The sequence below is a fragment of the Leptonychotes weddellii genome, chromosome 2, assembly GCF_054177405.1.
Source record: "Leptonychotes weddellii isolate Sample4059 chromosome 2, ASM5417740v2, whole genome shotgun sequence".
NCBI lineage: Eukaryota > Metazoa > Chordata > Mammalia > Carnivora > Phocidae > Leptonychotes > Leptonychotes weddellii.
In genome coordinates this window covers 65358805-65379276 of record NC_138370.1, presented here as the reverse complement: position 1 = coordinate 65379276, position 20472 = coordinate 65358805, and the positions used below count along the sequence as shown (strand labels likewise).

The following is a 20472-nucleotide window of genomic DNA, read 5'->3' as shown; positions in this document are numbered from 1 at the left end:
GGGCGCCTGGGTGGCTCAGTTGGTTAAGCGACTGCCTTTGGCTCAGGTCATGATCCTGGAGTCCCGGGATCGAGTCCCGCATCAGGCTCCCTGCTCGGCAGGGAGTCTGCTTCTCCCTCTGACCCTCCTCCCTCTCATGCTCTCTGTATCTCATTCTCTCTGTCTCAAATAAATAAATAAAATCTTTAAAAAAAAAAAAAAACAACTTCTGCAACTGAACAATAAAAAGAAAAACCGTCCAATAGCAAAAAAAGCAAATGTGATTCTGACTGGTAACACCTCAGGACAATCCATCAATAGAAGCCTTCCTTATTAGATTCATGCCACCTCTCAGCCTTAAGAAGCCTTCTACTTCCTAGGTCATCAAAAATGAAATAACCTCCGGGCGCCTGGGTGGCTCAGTTGGTTGGGCGACTGCCTTCGGCTCAGGTCATGATCCCAGGGTCCTGGGATCGAGTCCCACATTGGGCTCCCGGCTCAGCGGGGAGCCTGCTTCTCCCTCTGACCCGCTCCCCTCTCATGCTGTTTCTCTCTCGCTTGCTCTCTAAAAAATAAATAAATAAAAATCTTTAAAAAAAAAAAAAATGAAATAACCTCCAAAGAGTAGAGATATTGTTTGTCTTGTTCACTGAGTCTAACATTGCTGGTACATAGGCACTCAGTAAATGCCTTTAAATAAATGAATTTCTTTTATTATAATTTGAATAAGTTATACATCCTTCAGCTAAACTAAATGTTCCATTTCAACTTTTATAAATATACCTTTCCTTACTGTTCAAAGTATGGGTTTCTATGTCTCTTATTTCAACTTAAAACTCGAGGGTTCTAAGAGGCAATATAATGTAGGTCCATAACATCAACATTATATCGTAAAAGATAACTGATGAGCAGTCTGAACTCATACAATGTTATACTATTTCAAAGTATGAAAGCTGTTTCTCATTTATATTTCTGAAGCAGTATTTGGAATAAAAAAAAACCTTTTTTTCTGGTTCAGGTAATATTAAGTAACACAGACCAATCTCTGGGAGGTAGTTAAGACTTCTTTGGTTTTACCCTGATTCCAACTGTTCAGAACAAAGAAAATATAATTTATTTACCTGAAAGACTAATCAGAGCTAGGTGGGTTCTCCTTCTAAATACATAAGATATTGTCTTCTGTATATAAATCCTACACTTTAGCCAATTTGCCAATTGGCAATCAAATTGAAAATAAGATCTTCATTACTTATAGAAAGCTCTGAGGATTAATATGATTAGGTACGATAGTACTTAATGGTCCTCTAACAAAAATAGAAAATGTGGCATTAGTGGTCGACCATCAAAATCATGCTCCTAAAAATATCCTATCCACTTGAATTAATATTTGGGCAACGAAATACATAAAAAAGACGTGCTGGGTATCTTAAAATGAGTATGTCAGTTAATTAATTCTGTAATCCCCTGCTACCAGCAGAGTACTGTACAATCTGTTATTATTCACTGTCCTATAGATCATCTGTTCTTGGTGCTGGTTTGTTCCAGGAAGAGAGACAGCTGCAACACTATATCCCTGTTCAACCTGAGGACCATCTGACTTTAATTGTAACACACAGCTTGATGTGGCTCTGGCTATGAGAAGCCAAAGTATCGTCTGTAATAATCTGGAAAAGCAGAAACCTGCCAACAGAGGGCTGAAAACAGGGACTTGTGCTGTCTGGCTGCCTGACGGGCTGCAGGAAATATGATTAATGAGTAAGGTATAATGATATCAGGAACCCGATTAGCACCACAAAAAGGTCACAGATCAAAGTAGTATGCATTTCATGAGCTACAATCATTGCATAAAATCTGTGGACTTGAAGAGGTAAACCAAAAAGAGGAGGAGGATAAAACCCTTATGCGATAACATGCTAACAAATACATAAAATACCATACTAATAATTTAATCACTTACAGAAAGTGAAGAGGAAGTTATAAAATTAATCAATACAGACTGTACTGTAGGAAAGCTTTGTTCATCACAGGTTTATACTAAATATTTTTGAAAGTGTATGAGTTATTGAATTCTTTCATAAAGACACATGTAAGTAAAATCAAGTATTTTTCCTAATTACAAATTTCAAAGATCAGAGATATAAATATTTGACTCTAAACTATGTTTGCATTTAATTTGCAATGGCATTTTTATACAGTTCTGTTAAGAATGTAAGCTTATTCAGAGCCTAAACTACGAAGACATCCTAAAACTCACAGGAAGAGGAATCACGGGCACAAATGTTTAATAAAGTTAATGGTTAGTTATAATAAATGTGCAGTTAGTATTATAAAATACTATTTTGTGTATAATTTCATGGGCAGGCAAAACTGAAATCTGATTGAAAACAATGGGGTAAGTTGCTACCTGCTTTTCCATGGTGCCCTTGGGAAGCCCATCCCAAACTGATGTGCTCTTCTGAGATAAAGGTAGCGAGAGTAGAGATGGGAAGTACTATCAGAAGAGGAGCTCACCTCAATTTACACAATTAAATTTCCTTAACTGTCAAAATATTATTGAAAAGCTTTTAATATAACTTATTCAGATGTTTGTTTGCCTTCTACTCTTTTAAAGCAAATTAAATTCTCTAACAAACCTCTTCATACTCTTATAGTACTAAATACAGTAATAGAGAGCTGGTTCCCTTGAGACTTAAAATTTTAAATATTTAAGAAAGTGTTCCAATAATAAAATGATCAGAACATGATTTAATTTTTTTCTTAAAAATCTAGTCCTGAAGAATGAGGATGATTATTCATACCTTTCAAATGTTACATAAGTGTTATTTTATATCTACCTAATAGTGAAACCATTTTTTAGAAATGGTGATTCATTTGGGATGAAGAAGAAACCATTAAAAAATGAAAAGACAAGACTAGGAGAAAATTATTTGCAAAACATATGTTGGATAAAAAACTTTTACAAACAATATATAAAGATCGCTTATAATTAAATAATAAGAAAAACCCAATAAAAAAATAGGCAAAAGATATGAATAGTTTACCAAAGAACATATATGAGTAGAAAATAAGACTGTGAAAAGGTAGTCAACATCATTTGTCATTAGGGAAATACAAATTAAAATTGCAATGAGATACCTACTAGGGCAGCTAAAATAAATAATATTCACAATATCAAGTCTTGGCAACTTCTTATATGACCCAGCAATTAAATTCCTAGGAATCTACCCAAGAGAAATGAAAACAGATGTTCACCCTAAGACATATGCAAATATTTATAATAGCCTCAAACTGGGAATCCCAAATGTCCATGAACTGGTAAATAAACAAAAATATGTTATATCCATACAATGGAATATTATGCAGCAATACAATATGATATGTTATGATACATATGTAACAACATGGGTTAATCTAAAAAATATCATGCTAAATGAAAGAAGCCAGGCACATAAAGATTATATCCTGCATGATACCATTTATATATATAAAATCTCTTAAAAAGGCAAAACTATAGAGACAGAATCAGTGGTTGCCTGTGACAAAAAGTCCCAGAGCAGAATCTGACTGCAAACAGGTACAGGGAAACTTCCTGGAGTGATACGTGTTCTCAAGCTGGATTGTGGTGATGGTTACACAACTGTATAAATTTATTAAAACTCAAAGAATTGTACACTTTTAAAGGTGAATTTTATGGTACATATATTATACCTCAATAAATGTACTTTAAAAGGGTAATCACTGAAAGAAAAAAATTATGGAATAACTGTACCTTTTATTGATTTTCATGAATCCCTGGGTGGGGCGTGTAGAATCACACAACCATAGACAACTGTCACTTTTAAGTTTGACATCTCCTTCAGTATCTGTCAGAGCTAATCTTTGTCTTAGACCCTCATTTTAACTGTAATCGTCCAAAATGCATGGGGTAAAAGTAAAATGAAACATGTATCTGAGGACTGTGATAGAATAATGTTAGGTACTAATTCCCAAGTGCCAACTGTAAGCCAAAGAATATTCTAGGTATTTTATGTACATAATTAAAATTCTATATTCATAATCTCCAGACTACATATGAGGAAACCAAGGCTCAGAAAGGTTAAACTGCCTGGAGTCCCAAAATTAGCAAACTGATTTATCCAGGATTGGGAAAACTGGTCTAACTACAAGGCCTATGTTCATTCCACCCTGCATTGCTTCCAGTATACATAAAATGTGAAATTTCAATAATAAAGGGATTGCAGTTAGGATCTGGAAGACAGGATCAAAATATAAATGTTGGTATAAAAGGTAAGAAATGTCACTTAGATATGTAAAATGCAAGAATTTTCCTTAAGTGTAAATTAAAACACAAAAGAATTTAGATTTCACTTTTTTTTTTAAACTAATCTCTACACCCAACATGGGGCTTGAAATCACAACCCCAAGATGAAGAGTTGCATGCTCTACCGACTGAGCCAGCCAGGTACCCCTACATTTCACTTTTTTTTTTTTTTTAAGATTTTATTTATTTATTTGACAGAGAGAGACATAGCGAGAGCAGGAACACAAGCAGGGGGAGTGGGAGAGGGAGAAGCAGACTTCCCGCAGAGCAGGGAGCCCAATGTGGGGCTTGATCCCAGGACCCTGGGATCATGACCTGAGCCGAAGGCAGACGCTTAACGACTGAGCCACCCAGGCGCCCTACATTTCACTTTTAATATGGAGATATTGCTTTTAAAAACTGAGATATTACTTTTATTTTTTTTTTTTAAAGATTTTATTTATTTATTCATGAGAGATAGAGAGAGAGAGAGAGAGAGAGAGGCAGAGGCAGAGGGAGAAGCAGGCTCCCCGCGGAGCAGGGAGCCCGATGCGGGACTCGATCCCAGGACCCTGGGATCATGACCTGAGCTGAAGGCAGACGCTTAACCGACTGAGCCACCCAGGCGTCCCTGAGATATTACTTTTAAAAACTGAGAAAAAAGCTCCTAGATCCCAAACTTTTAAAAGGCAAAAAAAAAGGAAAAGACGTATTACTTTTTCATAAAATAATACAAGAATGCACATAAGAGAGGACTTTAAAGAGTTCACTAGGGAGGAGTCTGAAGAACACAATGATTACTGTGCTTTTAAGTTTTCATGCTTTAAATATTATATGAAGATTTCCTTGAAAAGATACAAGGTATAACTTGAGAATCTTGTTTCTATTACCAAAATGTGCAATGACCTTCTAACCTGGAGCACAGAATTATGTTTTTTTCCTGGTACAAGAAACTCATGTTGCATAAAGCATATAATTCCAGTTTCACTTAATTCTGAATTATCATGTGCATATGAAAGTAACCTAAATTCTGCATAAAAGAATAAAAGAAACCGTTACACTTTTCAAGTCAATAAAATTTAATAAAATATATATGGAAATTTACAAACTATTATGTCACTTTCAGTTATCCTACCAACTATAGTTTTGTCCAGAAGACCAAGGGTTAATGATTATACCAACACATGAAAGATACTTTGAAAAAGGCTCATGACAGACAGAGTAGATGATTACTATCTTACCAATCTGTTTATGTGAACAAATTCTTCTGAGGTTTTGGCCCAAGGAGGAAGTTCAACATCAGACACTACTGTCCCATCATCCATCACTCCAAGATTGTAATTATTGAAGTTGACAAACATCTCAGGGAGATAATAAAATTCAGGGATCAACTCCTATATAAAAATAAAAGACAATGTCATATTTTATACTGTAGAATACTGACTAGATATTCATAAAAGGGCATGGTCATTTCCTATTGTGCAGAATTAGGACAAAATAAACATAGGGAATTTTTTTCTCTCCCTATCATAGCTCTGATACTAAGTTACTATTAAGGTAGACAGATCCCATCCAACCAAATTTGAATAACACCTTATTGGTTGGTTATATGCTTCCTTTCAGGACAATTCTCATAATCTCAAAACTTTTAAATACCAACATTTGAATATTATTTGAGGTTGGACAAAATATAGACAGAGATTTACATGCTGTAATAGTAACAGCTTAAACTAAATTTTTTATGAGGTATGTGAATTTTCGCCAGAAAAAAACCCAAAACCTTTATAAGTATTAAAATGCCACTGCATTGGCCCCTTCATCAACCAGGAAAATATTCATTACATTTAGCCATGGTTTAACAATATATTTTGCTCAGATTTCAAAACACTCAAGTTTGGTTGTAATACACTACCTTTGATAAAAGATCAAAATTTACAAGTACTTTTCTAGAAAATGACCTGCAATAATGAACTTGGTAAATTAAATATATGACTTTGCTAAGAACATTTAAAACACACTTCAATATGGTATTTTATAAGCAGAAAAATGCAGCTAGTTAGGTTTTTGTGTACAATAAACCTCATGTATAACTATTTCAGAGGTCCTGTAGATCAGACTTGAAATCCAGTCTTGACATGGGTCAGTGACTCAGTGGTCTTTCAGATACCCCCTCAGGGCCAGCTATGGCAGGCCTGGCTTTCCAAACAGTTGAGTAAAATAGGGAGGTCATCAGATTTTGGACAAGGTCAGTATGAACTCTCCAGAGCAAAGAAAAAAGATCCAGCAGGAATTAAGCTATTATCACCTCCGACATCCATGTGAAATGTTGCTTGACTTTGAATTGTACATCCTTTGTTTACAATCACAATAATTAACTGAGCAGGGTAGAAATGAGTTTGTCCTCCAAATGCCTGACAATCACCTGATCATTAGACTTGAAAAACATTTAAATTGAACATATTTTTTTAAAAAAAGGAAGAACCCTCTTAAAAGTTTAACCATAAATAATACAGTGATCACACAAAAATATTAAGATTTTCATTTACAAAAATGATGCATACAGGTCTTAACTATAAAAGGCGAACAACATATGTGTGTTATTTTATGTAACAAAAAGTTATATTCGATATATTTGAACTAACATTTATTGAGTCAGGCACAAAATAAACTCTTAATAAACCTTATCACATTTAATTTTAAGAATTTTACAAGGTATCACCTCCATTTTAAAAATGAACTAAGGCTCAAAGAAGTTAAGTAATTTGCCTGAGGTTACGCAGTTAATTTATGATAAATTTGGAGCTTAGATTAAGATTTATCTGACTCTAAAGCCTGTGTCCTTCATCACCAAATAAGCATGAGTTCTACTTATACAGTATACATAATACTAAACATTTTAAATACAAGTTTTTAACATATATTCTAAGTAATTTTTTAAAAAGTAAAAAACTTTTCACTCTTTCATAGTAAGTAACTGGCTCTCCTTAAAGATACATATATTATGTATATATATTTATCATATGATACAATTAATCAAACAGAAAGAATTTTATAGTATCCTATAATTATTATTTACCCAAGTATGAAGATAAGTTACTTTATAACTATTGTTAATTTGAAGTATGCATTCAATAAATTGCAACTCTGAGAAATTTTACCAAAATTATTATATAATTATTATAATATTAATTATTATTTTCGCTCCATATTACTTGTGCTAACAAAGAAGATTGTTACTTTTCCCAAATCTTACTCTATAATAAGAGGGAGGACCACACCTTGTATATTAAAAATGTGACATTTCATAACAATTTTCATACAAATGAAGTCTTCAAACCTTCCTATGTATAGCACTAAAATTCTTAAGATTTTGTGTATTTGTCTCTATCTTCTACATGTGTCATTTTATTCAGGTTGCTAAACAAATTGAGAAAAACATACTTGTTCAGAACAGAAATGCTCTTCCCCATTCTTGTATAAGTTCTAAATTTAACGAACAGAAATATAGTTTGTTCCTGGCACACTGAGTGAATTTAAATGACTTTGTTGCTTTAATATTGACAGCTTACCCTAAAGATAAATTCACTTAATTTAACTAAATGGAGCAAAAATACACATAAAACAAAAAAAAATTTTGATGAAAAATATAAAGAAAGCAATTTTAAACTTTTATTTTTAAAAAATATTTATTTATTTATTATTTATTTATTTATTTATTTATTTATTTATTTATTTGACAGAGACACAGCGAGAGAGGGAACACAAGCAGAGGGAGTGGGAGAGGGAGAAGCAGGTTCCCCGTGGAGCAGGGAGCCCGATGCGGGGCTCAATCCCATGACCCTGGATATGACCTAAGCCAAAGGCAGAGGCTTAACTGACTGAGCCACCCAGGTGCCCCACAATTTTAAACTTTTGAAGTCTTTAGTGTACTATATTAAACTTTCAGGTATCATGCTGGGAGGAAAGGAGTAAATCATCAATTTCCATTTAATTACCATCATTTTGTGATTTCCTTCTAAAGATAGATATCCTGTAAATTTTGTACAATGGACATTATAAAAATATTTCAAACTTTAAAAATTTATTAATTAAAAATAAAGCTTAATATTTCAATTATTTACTGATACCAATTTACTCTCTATTTTTTACCTCTTACCCCATACCACACCCCTTCAATTTCAAAAGAGTAGTCAGATAGTTCCAGAACATTTGCAATGTCTAGAGTGGAAGCCTCTTGAAGACATCTTTTTCTGTCTTTTGTCAAAGTCTAAGCAAACAGAGGAGATTATGTAAGGTGTCCAGGAAGAAGCAGTATCAAAAGTTAGTATTTTTAAGGATAGAAGCTCAAGAAGAAAGAGATTGTTCCTAAGATTAGGGAAACAAATTTCTCAAAATCTCTATATAATCAGCTTTCTTTGGGCCTGAGAGGAAGAAGAGAGGATGAAGAGGTTAAGACTGTCTCCTAGGGGACAGCAAATGGTGATCAGGGTCACGGCTTGCCCACACAGTACCTATGTATGAATTAGAAAAAGGCAACCCTTCTGGGCTAACGTAGCTAAAGGGAACTCAGTTTGGTAAGTGTACTGCATGCTGGATTTCAGCTCCTATTCCTTCCTTCAGTCAAGTGCCAGTACATACAATCTGCCCAACTGCCCAACATGGTAGTCTCATGATGGTGTACTTAGGGAAACTAATCCCCCTTGGCACCAGGGCCTTTACAATCAGCAAGTATTTCTTAACCCAATGAGAGCTGCCTACTTCCAAAAGGCTATGTGTCTTCAACAATGAGGATATGCCCAATGAACAAGATGGACTTTAAGATGTGAGGGCCAATTTTCTAGGTATCACAGACTGGAAAAGGAGGTCCCTGCTCTACTCTCTAACGACTGTGAATGAATTTCCTACTAGCCTGATATGAAAAAGATTCGAATTCAAATTGGGACACTTCTTATACACTTGAGGTGATAATTATGAATTTATACTCCAATAATAAAAAGATACCAATGCATTTGGTGATAATTACCTAAGGAGACAAAATGGTAGGAAGAATGCAGTATGAGCAGAAATACAAATACAGTGTGCTAATTTTATTAATAAAACTTCCTAATGTATAGAATTATTGAATCATTATATTGTACACCTGAAACTAATAATACTGGATGTTAATTATACTTGAATAAAAAAAAATACAAGTTGGGGCTCCTGGGTGGCTCAGTCGGTTAAGCGTCTGCCTTCGGCTCAGGTCATGATCTCAGGGTCCCGGGATCAAGCCCCACATTGGGCTCTGTGCTTGGCAGGGAGCCTGCTTCTCCCTCTCCCTCTGCCTGCCTGCCTGCCTGCATGCCTGTCTGCCTACTTGTGATCTCTCTTTCTCTCTCTGTCAAATAAATAAAATCTTAAAAAAAAAATACAAGTTAAAATATTTTAAAAAATTTAAAAATAAAAGAATAAGTTCCTCTTCTTTTATTATTTTATTAAGCCTTAGGTAGGCTTATGAAGGGTAACAGAACACGTCATTATCACAAAGAAGTATTTATTTAGATTTTATTCTTTGCAGAAAACTGTGTTAAGATCTGGGATAGAGAGACATGAGTGTCTAAACTGCTAAGAGTGAAAGAATATATTTATTAGGACGTAATTGGCAGTAGGAACAAACAGCAGTCTAGGAATTCAAAAGAGAAAATGATGTCTAAAAGTTGGGGTGGAAAGAGAAAGCTTTAGGAAAAAGAGCATAATACACTGTATTTCCCTAACATAACACTCATCAAACTGTACATAATTGTCTGTTTGCTTGTATCTCCCTCTAAGTTGAAGGCTCCATAAGATTGAGGACTTTACCTATCCTGTTCACCACTAAACCTCCAAAACCTAGGCTCAGAGTTTAACACGTATTAGGTATTCAGTAAAAATCTGTTGAATGAATGACTGAAAAATGGCATTTAAAATAAGAAACCAGAGAAGAAAGACGAGAATAGTCCTGACAGGGGAATATAGAGACTGAAATGTGCGTATCACTTGCTTCTAATGATCAATGAAGAACGATTTAATTGGTTTAGAGAGGACTATATACATGCAGTGGGAAATAAAGTTGAAGATGTAAGTAGAATCCAAGTGTGGAAAGCCCTGAATGTCATGCTGTGAAGTTCAGCTTTTTTTTCATAAGAAAAAAAATTTTCCCATCAGGAAATTTTAAAAATGAACATGAATTTATTTATTTAAAAGATTTACTGGGCGCCTGGGTGGCTCAGTCGTTAAGCATCTGCCTTGCCTTCAGCTCAGGTCATGATCCCAGGGTCCTGGGATCGAGCCCCACATCAGGCTCCCTGCTCAGTGGGGAGTCTGCTTCTCCCTCTGCCTTTCCCCCTGCTTGTGTTCTCTCTCTCAATAAATAAATAAAATCTTTAAAAAAAATAAAAGATTATTTATTTGAGAGAGAGAGAGAAAGCAAGAGAGTGTAGGGGCTAGGAGGAGGGGCAGAGGGAGAGGGAGAATCTCAAATAGACTCACTGCTGAGCACAGAGCCCTTAAGCCACAGGAGGCTCAATCTCATGACCCTGAGATCATGACCCAGGGCAGTAATCAACAGTTGGACGCTTAACTGCCTGAGCCACCCAGATGCCCCCCAAAAAATGAACATGAATTTGAAGTAAGATAAATGTTCCTAACAAATTAACAGTGAAGAGAAAGATTACTAAGAACTTACACTTAGTATCAAAAACATCATCAAATAAGCACAATTAGATTGAGTAAAGAAGTGAGCATATACACTTAAAACATATTACAACTTCATTATAAGAAAGTCTGCATAAATAAATCAGTTGATGGGAGTTGAATACCCTCTTATTATAAAACAAATATACTGAACTCAACTGAGATATAAATAACATTTGACAAAAAAGTATATATAATGCCTAAATTTTACTATGGATATAGTGACATTCAAGTATATACTTGCAGAATTCCAACTTAATCCTAAAAGTATCTTCCTAAAAGAACCATGCCTTAACATCCAAAAGTTAAGTTCAAAATTATCTCTTTTGACAGATGATATTTAGTAACACAGTCAGAAATTATGTCTAATACTTCTAATGCACATTTACAATGTGAAGTATGTTTTATATTCATCAGAACAGTCAACTCTGGATAAAAAACATATGCTCAGAAATTCTTTATAACACCAGTAGAAAATGATAAGTAAACAACACTGACAGAAGACAGAGATATTTGTAATTCACATTTTCTTCTGACTTGCTGACAATAATTTTAATCTCTTTCATTTAATTAGATAGATGGCTCTTAAAGGCAGGTAACATGGTCAAAATGTAGTGTATCATCTCCTAAAATAAAAATCTGAAAGGTTCAACCAGAGGTTATACCACAGTTCAGGATAAGCCCATTGCTTTGATCACAAATCCTACGGCTTTCATGGCATAATGACAAGGATTGGTTGTGACCACACATATGCTTTAGTTTTCTTTATTAAGATATGATCCCCACTGATATGGCCTCTGCAGTGAGGTTGTATGATTCTCCTAATAGACACCAATTCTATCCATTCAAATAAAACCATCACTTCAATAATACCTGGGTAACCCTAGAAAATATTAATTTATTAACCCAAAGAAAATCAATACTAAAAATAAAACAAAAGATGATACTTCAGAGCTAGAGTTAAATATTTATTCTATTCTTACTAAATTATAGAATCCTGACAACGCAAATGTAAACATAATAGCAAGGTAACTAATTTAATGTATACTGCTTTGGAGACACTGAAAGTAAAAAAGACATGAAAACAAAATTTTGGCTTTTCACCACTTGGAAGATGAAATATTTTATGAAGGGAGAAAAAACCAAATAAGCTTTATTAATGAATAAAAGAGTTAATGAACAACATGTTATGAAAAAAAAATAATGAACATGTTCCGATACATTTTGACATTCAAATATTTATTTTGTTAGCCCCAAAATGAGAAAAACCTTTTTAAAAAAACGATTAGAGTTGAATCATAGCTAGTAACTTCAAATGGACTGCATATAGGAAAGTTTTCAAATTGATGTTTAAATTTAGTTTCTCTTTATTTGGTAGATAAAATGCCATTTTTTCCTTTAATAAAAGAAACATAATAGCAATTTTTAAAATTAGAGAAGGAAAAATAATCTATAATCCTTCTAGACAGATCCAATAAATATCATGTGGTTTTAGATATTATAAGACTATCATTTCAAATGCATTTAAACAAAGAAAATTTATGAATTTTACAAACCAATAAATAATAGATAATCTATATCAATCTAATACAGTAGAAAGAATAATTGGGTTTGAGTCTTATCTACTCAACTTACTGGTCACATGCCCTTAATTTAATTTTTCTGACCCTTATTCACCTGCATTGTCATTTTGAAACACAGGGTTGTTGTGAGGCTCAGAATACAAAATTCTATAGGCACATATGATATTATTATTACTATTATTGGTATTAATGTGACCCCTGACAAAAATCCAAAATTACAGACTCAACTTGACTGATATTGAAAGCAAACAGGTCATTCATGGAATTATGTCCATTCATAAAAATATTTAACATAATTCTAAGGACATTTAAAAAAAATGTGCTTGTAAAAATAAAATGTCCACAAAATTATTTGAGACTTAATAAATTCCCACTAAATCAATATCACATTTAAAACATATATATTTATTTTTTATTAGCAATGACAGTACAGCTTAACATGCCTCACTTTATGATTAAGATCCTGAATATTTTATAGTTCTCTCCTGCTTTTAACACGTTCTGCACTTCTATATTTGGACTGGACATCTTCACTGAGCTGTTTGCTGTTCCAGCCCCTATCTTAAAGGAAATTGTAATTTGGGAAGAGATAATGGACATTAATAATGCAAACAACAGGCAAGGTGTAACCGCCATAAATAAAATGCCCACCTTAAACTCTTTCCGGAACAAGTTGTACAAATACATACATGTGGACTTACATATTGCTAGGAGTATGGGGGAGAATGGTTAATATCAGTGTCTATGAACATATTAATGAACAGTCCACATTTTTAATTAAACAAAAATATCATAAGATCACCAGTCAAAAAACAAATCACTGCTGATGTGTGTACATTTTTATAATTTAGGAATACAGGAACATTTTCTAAGTGCCTTAAAAGATTTTTTTTCCTGCCTGGTATATAAGTAGCATAAGAAAAATATTCAATGTTTCAAGTAATTTTTATCAAAGAACAAAATAATGGTTCATTGTGGACAAAAGAGTACAAGGTTAAATGTTAAAAAAAAAATAGTACTTTGAAGCACTAGATTGTACACCTGAAATGAGTATCATAGTGTATGTGGACTAATTGTAAATAAAAACTTTAAAAAAGTTAAAAAAAAATAGTACATAGGTACAACATTTAACCTATTGATACATAAAGAAGAAAAGGGTTAAAGAGATGTGGTTAATTGAACAAATCTGAAAGTTATGCATAAGTTGTATATAAAAATAAGAATGAACAGATACATAGTTCTGTTAGAGAGTGAATGTTTTACATTGTTAACAGAGAGATGAGACAGCTTGAGCTCACTGTCATGTGGATGTGAGTGTGAAATAGAGACTGAAGGAAAAATACAAAAGAAAGAAAGAGAAGAAAGGGAGGACATATGCCAGAAATGAACAAAGAATGTATGAAAAAGGTGGGATTTTAGTTTTACTTTCTTTTAGCGTTTAAAAAATTCTGTATTATTTAAAAATATGTCTGAAAACAGAAGAATAATGAGAATATTTTAACAAAAAAAACCCTACTGAATAATCAAAGTTTAAGCTTTTTAAAAAAAACAAATGTATCAAGAACTACATTTCTAGCAATTATGCTCTATTTGCTATAGCTAAACACTTTCTTATAAATGGCTCTAACACTGATGCCATCAGCATCAATGGAATGTATTATGGTAGAAGATGCTGATAGAGGAAAAAAGGAACCTAACTTATCTTCAGATTACAGACTCCTGGGATTTCTGAGGTAGTAGAGGGCAAGTCAAAGGACTCATGTTCTTATAAATCTCACAAGACACAAATAAAACTATTCTATTATCATCTCCATTTTGATCATCTCCATTATTTAACAAACATGTATATACTTACAACTTTTTAAGATTTTAGTTATTTATTTGTCAGAGAGAGAGAGAGCATAAGCAGGGGGAGCGGCAGGCAGAGGGAGAAGCAGGCTCCCCGCTGAGCAGGGAGCCCGATGCGGGACTCGATCCCAGGACTCCAGGATCATGACCTGAGCCAAAGGCAGTCGCTTAACCAATTGAGCCACCCAGGCGCCCCCTAAGAGTTCATTCTTAAAGCTAAAACTCATTCATGTAATATTACTGATAGTCACTTATTGAAAAACTTATTTATAATCTCAGGATTTAATTGCAGTCTCTCTACTTAATTTTAAGTATGAAATATGCTGTATTAGCCCTACTCATTTTTTCAGTTAATACATATTTTATGTTCATTACTAATAATACACAATAAATTATAACATAGGTTTTTAAATTCAATCTCCAAGATGTGACCTGGATATCTAAGACGTGACCTGTACAGGATGTCCACATAGACTTCTTTTGTAAAGCTGTAACAGTAACAGCTCAATCTGTCTTAATTGTAAAAATGCAGAAAATGAAACTATTCTCACCTCTTGGTTGGCAGATGGCATTCAGCTATCAGTTGTCTTGTGGACAGAAAAGCCCTTCCTAAAATATGAAGCATTAGTAACACCATTCCATGTGGAGCACATATCAACCTAGGTTTTGCTATTCCCTTCCGGCGGTGATGGCCATGCACTCTCCTTTCTCTAAAAACGACCTTTCAATGTCTCCCAGTCTCCTTCACTAATTCCTCTTTACTTGACATTTTAAAATCTATTTATTCTTGGGGCGCCTGGGTGGCTCAGTCGTTAAGCATCTGCCTTCAGCTCAAGTTATGATCCCAGGGTCCTAGGATCGAGCCCCGCATCGGGTTCCTTGCTCAGCAGGAAGCCTGCTTCTCTCTCTCCCACTGCCTGCCGCTCCCCCTGCTTGTGTGCTCTCTCTCTGTCAAATAAATAAAATCTTTTTAAAAAACGTTTAATAAAAATAAAATCGATTTATTCTTTCATGCATTCAATCAATACTCACTGATTTCTAACTAAATGCAAGGCAATGCTCAAAATGCTGAGGTTGCAAGGTAAATAATACAAAAAGTCCCTACCTTCATAAAGCTCTAGTGATGGAGACATAAACAAACTAATATGTACGTATCATATCAAATAGTGGCAAGCACTATGTAAAAAGAAATAAAACAAGATAAGGGGATACAGAATGAGGGTTGACGTGTGGTATTTTAGAAAGGGTGTTCAGACATGTCCATTCTGAGGAGGTGACATTTTTGCAGAGACCTGAATGAAAGAATGAAATGAGCAAAGCAAATATGTGGGGGAAAGTGGTTGAGGCAGAGATTATCATATGCAAAGCCACCAAAACAGGAGTGGACTTGGCATTTCTGAAGAAGAACAACAATAAAGGCAAGTGAGGCTACAGTAGAGTAAAAGAAAACAATCAGAGAGGCAGCCAGATAACCAGATAGGACCTCAGTGGCTAAAGCAAGAACCTGAATTTTGTTCTAAGTTAGATGAGCTGTCATTGGAGAGATTGGGGCACAGGGATATGATCTAACTTACAATATAAAAAGATTATTCTGGCTGTTGTATACACAAATACCACGTGGGGAACAGGTGAAGTGAGAAATAATGGCCACTTGGACTAGGGCCCTAGTATAGATGTGGTGTTAACTGGTCAGATTCCGAATGTATTTTGAAGGTTGAGAGGATGGGCAATGGGATGTGAGTGAAAGGGAGGAATCAAAGATTCTAAGCTTTTTAAAGGCCTGGTGCTGTCTTTTATTAACATGGTAAACACTGAGGGAAGAGCAGGGCTTTTTCTTTGAGTTTGATATTGGACTTGTTCAGTTTAAAATGCCTATGAACAGGAGCCCCTGGGTGGCTCAGTCAGTTAAACATCTGACTCTTGGTTTCACCTCAGGGTCGTGAGATCAAGCCCCATGTTGGGGTTGGTGCTCAGTGGGCAGTCTGCTTGAAGATTCTCTTCCTCTGCCCCTCCCCCACTTGCTCGTGAGTGCTTCCTCTTTCTAAAATAAATATATAAATCTTTAAAAAAAAATACCTATGAACGTTTATCTAGTTCAAAAGGAGCTAGATATATAAATCTAGAATTCAGGGGAAAGCCATGAGATAAGGTGCAAACACCTAGGAAAAAGGTATTGATACAGAAGAGATCTAAAACTTGAGTCCTAAGGTACTCTAACAGTTTAGGGTATGAAAGCAAGATAATGCAGTAAAAGGGAATGAGAAAAAAAAAAAAAAGGTAAGAAGATAGCCAGGAGAGGGTGAAACAACAACACAATCCAGCAATTCCACTTCTGGGTATTTATCCGAACAAAACAAAAACACTAATTCAAAATGATCTATGCGCCCCTATGTCTACCCCAGCATTATTTACAGTAACCAAGATACAGAAGCAAACTATGGGTCCACCAATAGATGAATGAAGAAAGAAAATGTGGTGTGTGTGTGTGCATGTATGTATATAGATAGGTAGGTAGATAGGAGGAATGTTACTTAGCCATAAAAAAAAAAAGAAATCTTACCATTTGTGACAACACAGATGGATCTAGACGGTATTCTGCTAAGTGAAATAAGTCAGATCGAGAAAGAAAAATACCATATGATTTCACTTAAATATGAAGTCTAAAAACAAAACAAATGAACAAACAAAAAAATGGAAATCTGGTGGTTGCAGAAGGGAGGGAAATGGGGGGCTGGGTGAAATAGGTGAAGGTGATTAAAAGGAACAAACTTCCTTTTGGGGAAGGTCGGTGGAGCATGTGACTCTTGATCTCTGAATTGTGGGTTTAAGCCCCATGTTGGGTATAGAGATTACTTAAAAATAAAATCTTAAAAAAAAAAAAGAACAAACTTCCAGTTATAAAATAAGTAAGTCACAGAGATGTACTGTATGGCATAGGGAATATAGTTAATAATATAACTTTGTACATTTATCATGGTAATCACTCTGTAATTATATAAATGTTGAAGCATTATGTTGCAACCTGAAATTAATATAATATCATATGTCAACTATACTTCAAATGAATAAACAAATAAATAAAATGAACAACTTTATGTCTTTCTATCCCTTATAGTAAACCAAATGCTGAATCCTAGAGAACTAACCCATCCCTTGAATTCATCCCCTTAACCACTTCACTAGTTGAAGCTCTTATCATCTTTCCCTTTAACTGTAATAGCCTCCTAACATTTCTCCTGACCTCCAGCTCTCATCCTTTTTTCCCATCTCATCATTTTTCCCCCAGTGGGATCTATTTTCCACACTGTTGCCAAAGCTCTTTCTTTTATAGTAGAGCCAATTACATGGTACTTCCACTCAAAAATCTTAAATGGCTCCTCATGGCCTATAGCAGGGGATTGTAAACCATAGCCCATGGGCCAAAAATGACCTGCCACCTGTTTTTGTAAATAAACTTTTATTATAATACAGTCACACTCATTTGTTTACATATTATCTATGGCTGCTTTTATACTACAGTGGTAGAACTGAGTAGCTGGGACAGAGACCACATGGACTGCAAATCAAAAAATATTTATTATTTGGCTATTTGCAGAAAAATTTTGCTGAACTGACCTATAGAACTAAGCCAAATATCTTTAGAATGTTACCAAGAATCTTCATATGGGACCACAACTGCCTTTCAGTGTCTCTCCTTTTTTATGTTTCCTGCACACCAAAGCACATAAGACCAAGTCAGCAGACCAATGAACATTCCCCAGGGTTCCAAACATTTTCTCTGACTACATTCATGTCATTTTCCTTGCTCAGAATTCACCAAGTATTAATTTAATAAATATTTAATTTAGTGTCCACTATGTTCCAGGTAGTGCTTTAATCTCTAGGAAAAGACCAATGAGCAGAACAGTCAAATTTATGCTGTTATGGAGCTAATGTTCCAGCAGGATAAGACATACTAGGCAAATAAATATATTTATGTCAGATGGCGAGTAACATGAAGAAAAATGAAACTGGAAGTGATAAAAGGGCTTGGGGTAAGGGATGTAATTTTAAATGGAGAGGACAGAGAAGTTCTTACTAAGAAGGTGACATTTGAGCAAAGACTTGAAAAGGGTGAAGGAATGAAGCTATCTAAAGGAATTTTTCAGGAAATTGAAAAGTAAAAACAAAGGCCCTGAACTGGGAAGATACTGGAATATTTGAAGAATACCATGGAGGTCCTGCTCATTTAGAACAGAGTGAGCAAGGAGGCAAACAGAACAAAAAGAAGTCAAGAGCTAATAGGATTTTGGAGGGCAGAGGTAGATGGCGTAGAGGCATGCATTCAAGGACTTAGGCTTTTAACTCTCAACTGGGAAACCAGTTACTAAAATGGCAAAGACCGTGAGAAGACCAGGTTTGAAGGAATAAAGATCAGGAACATGATTTGGTTTAGAACATGTTAATTTTGAGATACATTTTATATATTCAAAGGGAGATATCGAGGAGGGAGTTAGATACCAGGATAATGTACAGGCTAGAGACATAAATCTGGGAGGTCTGTTAGGACTCTCTAGCATCCTTTAAGATACAAGTCCAGTTTCACTCTATGAAGTCACCCACAACTTCACCTCCCCAGTCAGAATTAATTTCATTGTGTTTATATCTTATTATGCCACTTTTCACTGTCTAAGCTGTATTAAAAATAGTTTTATATATACCTGTCTTTCTCATCAGAAGGTATGTGAAATAAAGAACTATGTTTACCTTACTCTTTTACTCCAAGTGCTGTCTAGTATGTATTGCATGTGATAAATAATCAATAAATGCTGACTTAAGTATGTTTTTGAGGATTTTAGTTCAGCTGTCACAGGAAGTTTTCCGCCTGAAGGCAGGGAGCTAGATACTTATTTCCTAACTAAACTTGTTCTTCTGTGTTCTCTACACACATGTCCAAGTCGAATTTAATTTCTCTGTCTCTCACCTTACAAGACCAATCAATCACCAGATCTCAACAGTTCTTACCTTCTAAACACATATTAAATTCATCTACGTTTCTCTACTAGCATTGCCACTACTGAGTTTAAGACTCGATTGTCTCTCCCCTAATTACAGCTTACTGATTGCTTCACTCTTGCTCATAGTGTAATAAATATTCAAACACCAACCACAGTGTTCTCTTAAAACCACAAAATCTGTTCGTGTCTCTGTACCTCAACCCTTTCAATGTCTCCTTATTTTCCCTGGATAAATTTCAACCTCCTTACCAAAGCTTATATGGCCCCTAATGTTAGGCCTTGGATTTCCTCTCCTCTCTCTTCTTTTCATTTCTGAGGCTCTATCTAGGAGCCCACATAGCCTTAATTACACCAAATTGCTGGGACTGTTTTATTGTCAGTATCTCTTCTAAGGAGCAAGTTCATTAAAGGCAATGACTGTGTCTTATTTGGTGCTGTATCACAGCCAGGGCCTGATAGTGCGTAATTAAAATAAAAAGTTTAAAATTAAATATTACCTCAGGACTCCCTCAAATTTTTTACTCAAATTTTACTAAAATTTTAGCATAGGTTTTTTAGTACTGTATTATTGTCCTAAATTTTGGGCTTCTGGAGAAGTATGGTTCTCCATTCATCTTCATTTTAGATCCACATACTATTGTGCTCCATTCTGAAATAATGAACCTAGGTGATATTTATGACTCCTTCCAAACTTCAATCTTAATTATTAATAATTTCTATAGGAGAGAAGGAAAAGAGTTTAAATTGACCAAGTCCGATTGTAATCATTAAATGTATTGACACTAAGGTTCCTGAAATGAGTATGTTGCCTCAGAGCCAGGGGAAAAATCAGTGACGTGAACTGCATAGAAAAGCTTAGATATTTATGTAATATTTAGATGTGATTACCTAGTGAAATTCATTCAATTTTTATGAGTCCATAATTTGCTGCACAGAATTTGGTCATAATAGTTCAGTAATCTATTTTGCACTTCAGTTTCTAAACTTAAGTGAGTTTTTTTTTAAAGATTTTATTTATTTATTTGCGACAGAGAGAATGAGATACAGAGAGCAT

The 20472-nt window shown here is 34.7% G+C and overlaps 1 protein-coding gene across 4 annotated transcripts in view; it reads right to left on the bottom strand.

The window, feature by feature from the left end:
- LRBA (LPS responsive beige-like anchor protein) overlaps positions 1-20472 on the bottom strand; it is a 736795-nt gene that overhangs the window by 139575 nt on the left and 576748 nt on the right. For all 4 annotated transcript variants that reach the window (XM_081811769.1, XM_081811768.1, XM_081811770.1 and 1 more), the window contains one exon: positions 5521-5673. In XM_081811769.1, coding sequence (XP_081667895.1) covers positions 5521-5673 — 153 coding nt within the window. The remainder of the gene's footprint in view (positions 1-5520; positions 5674-20472) is intronic.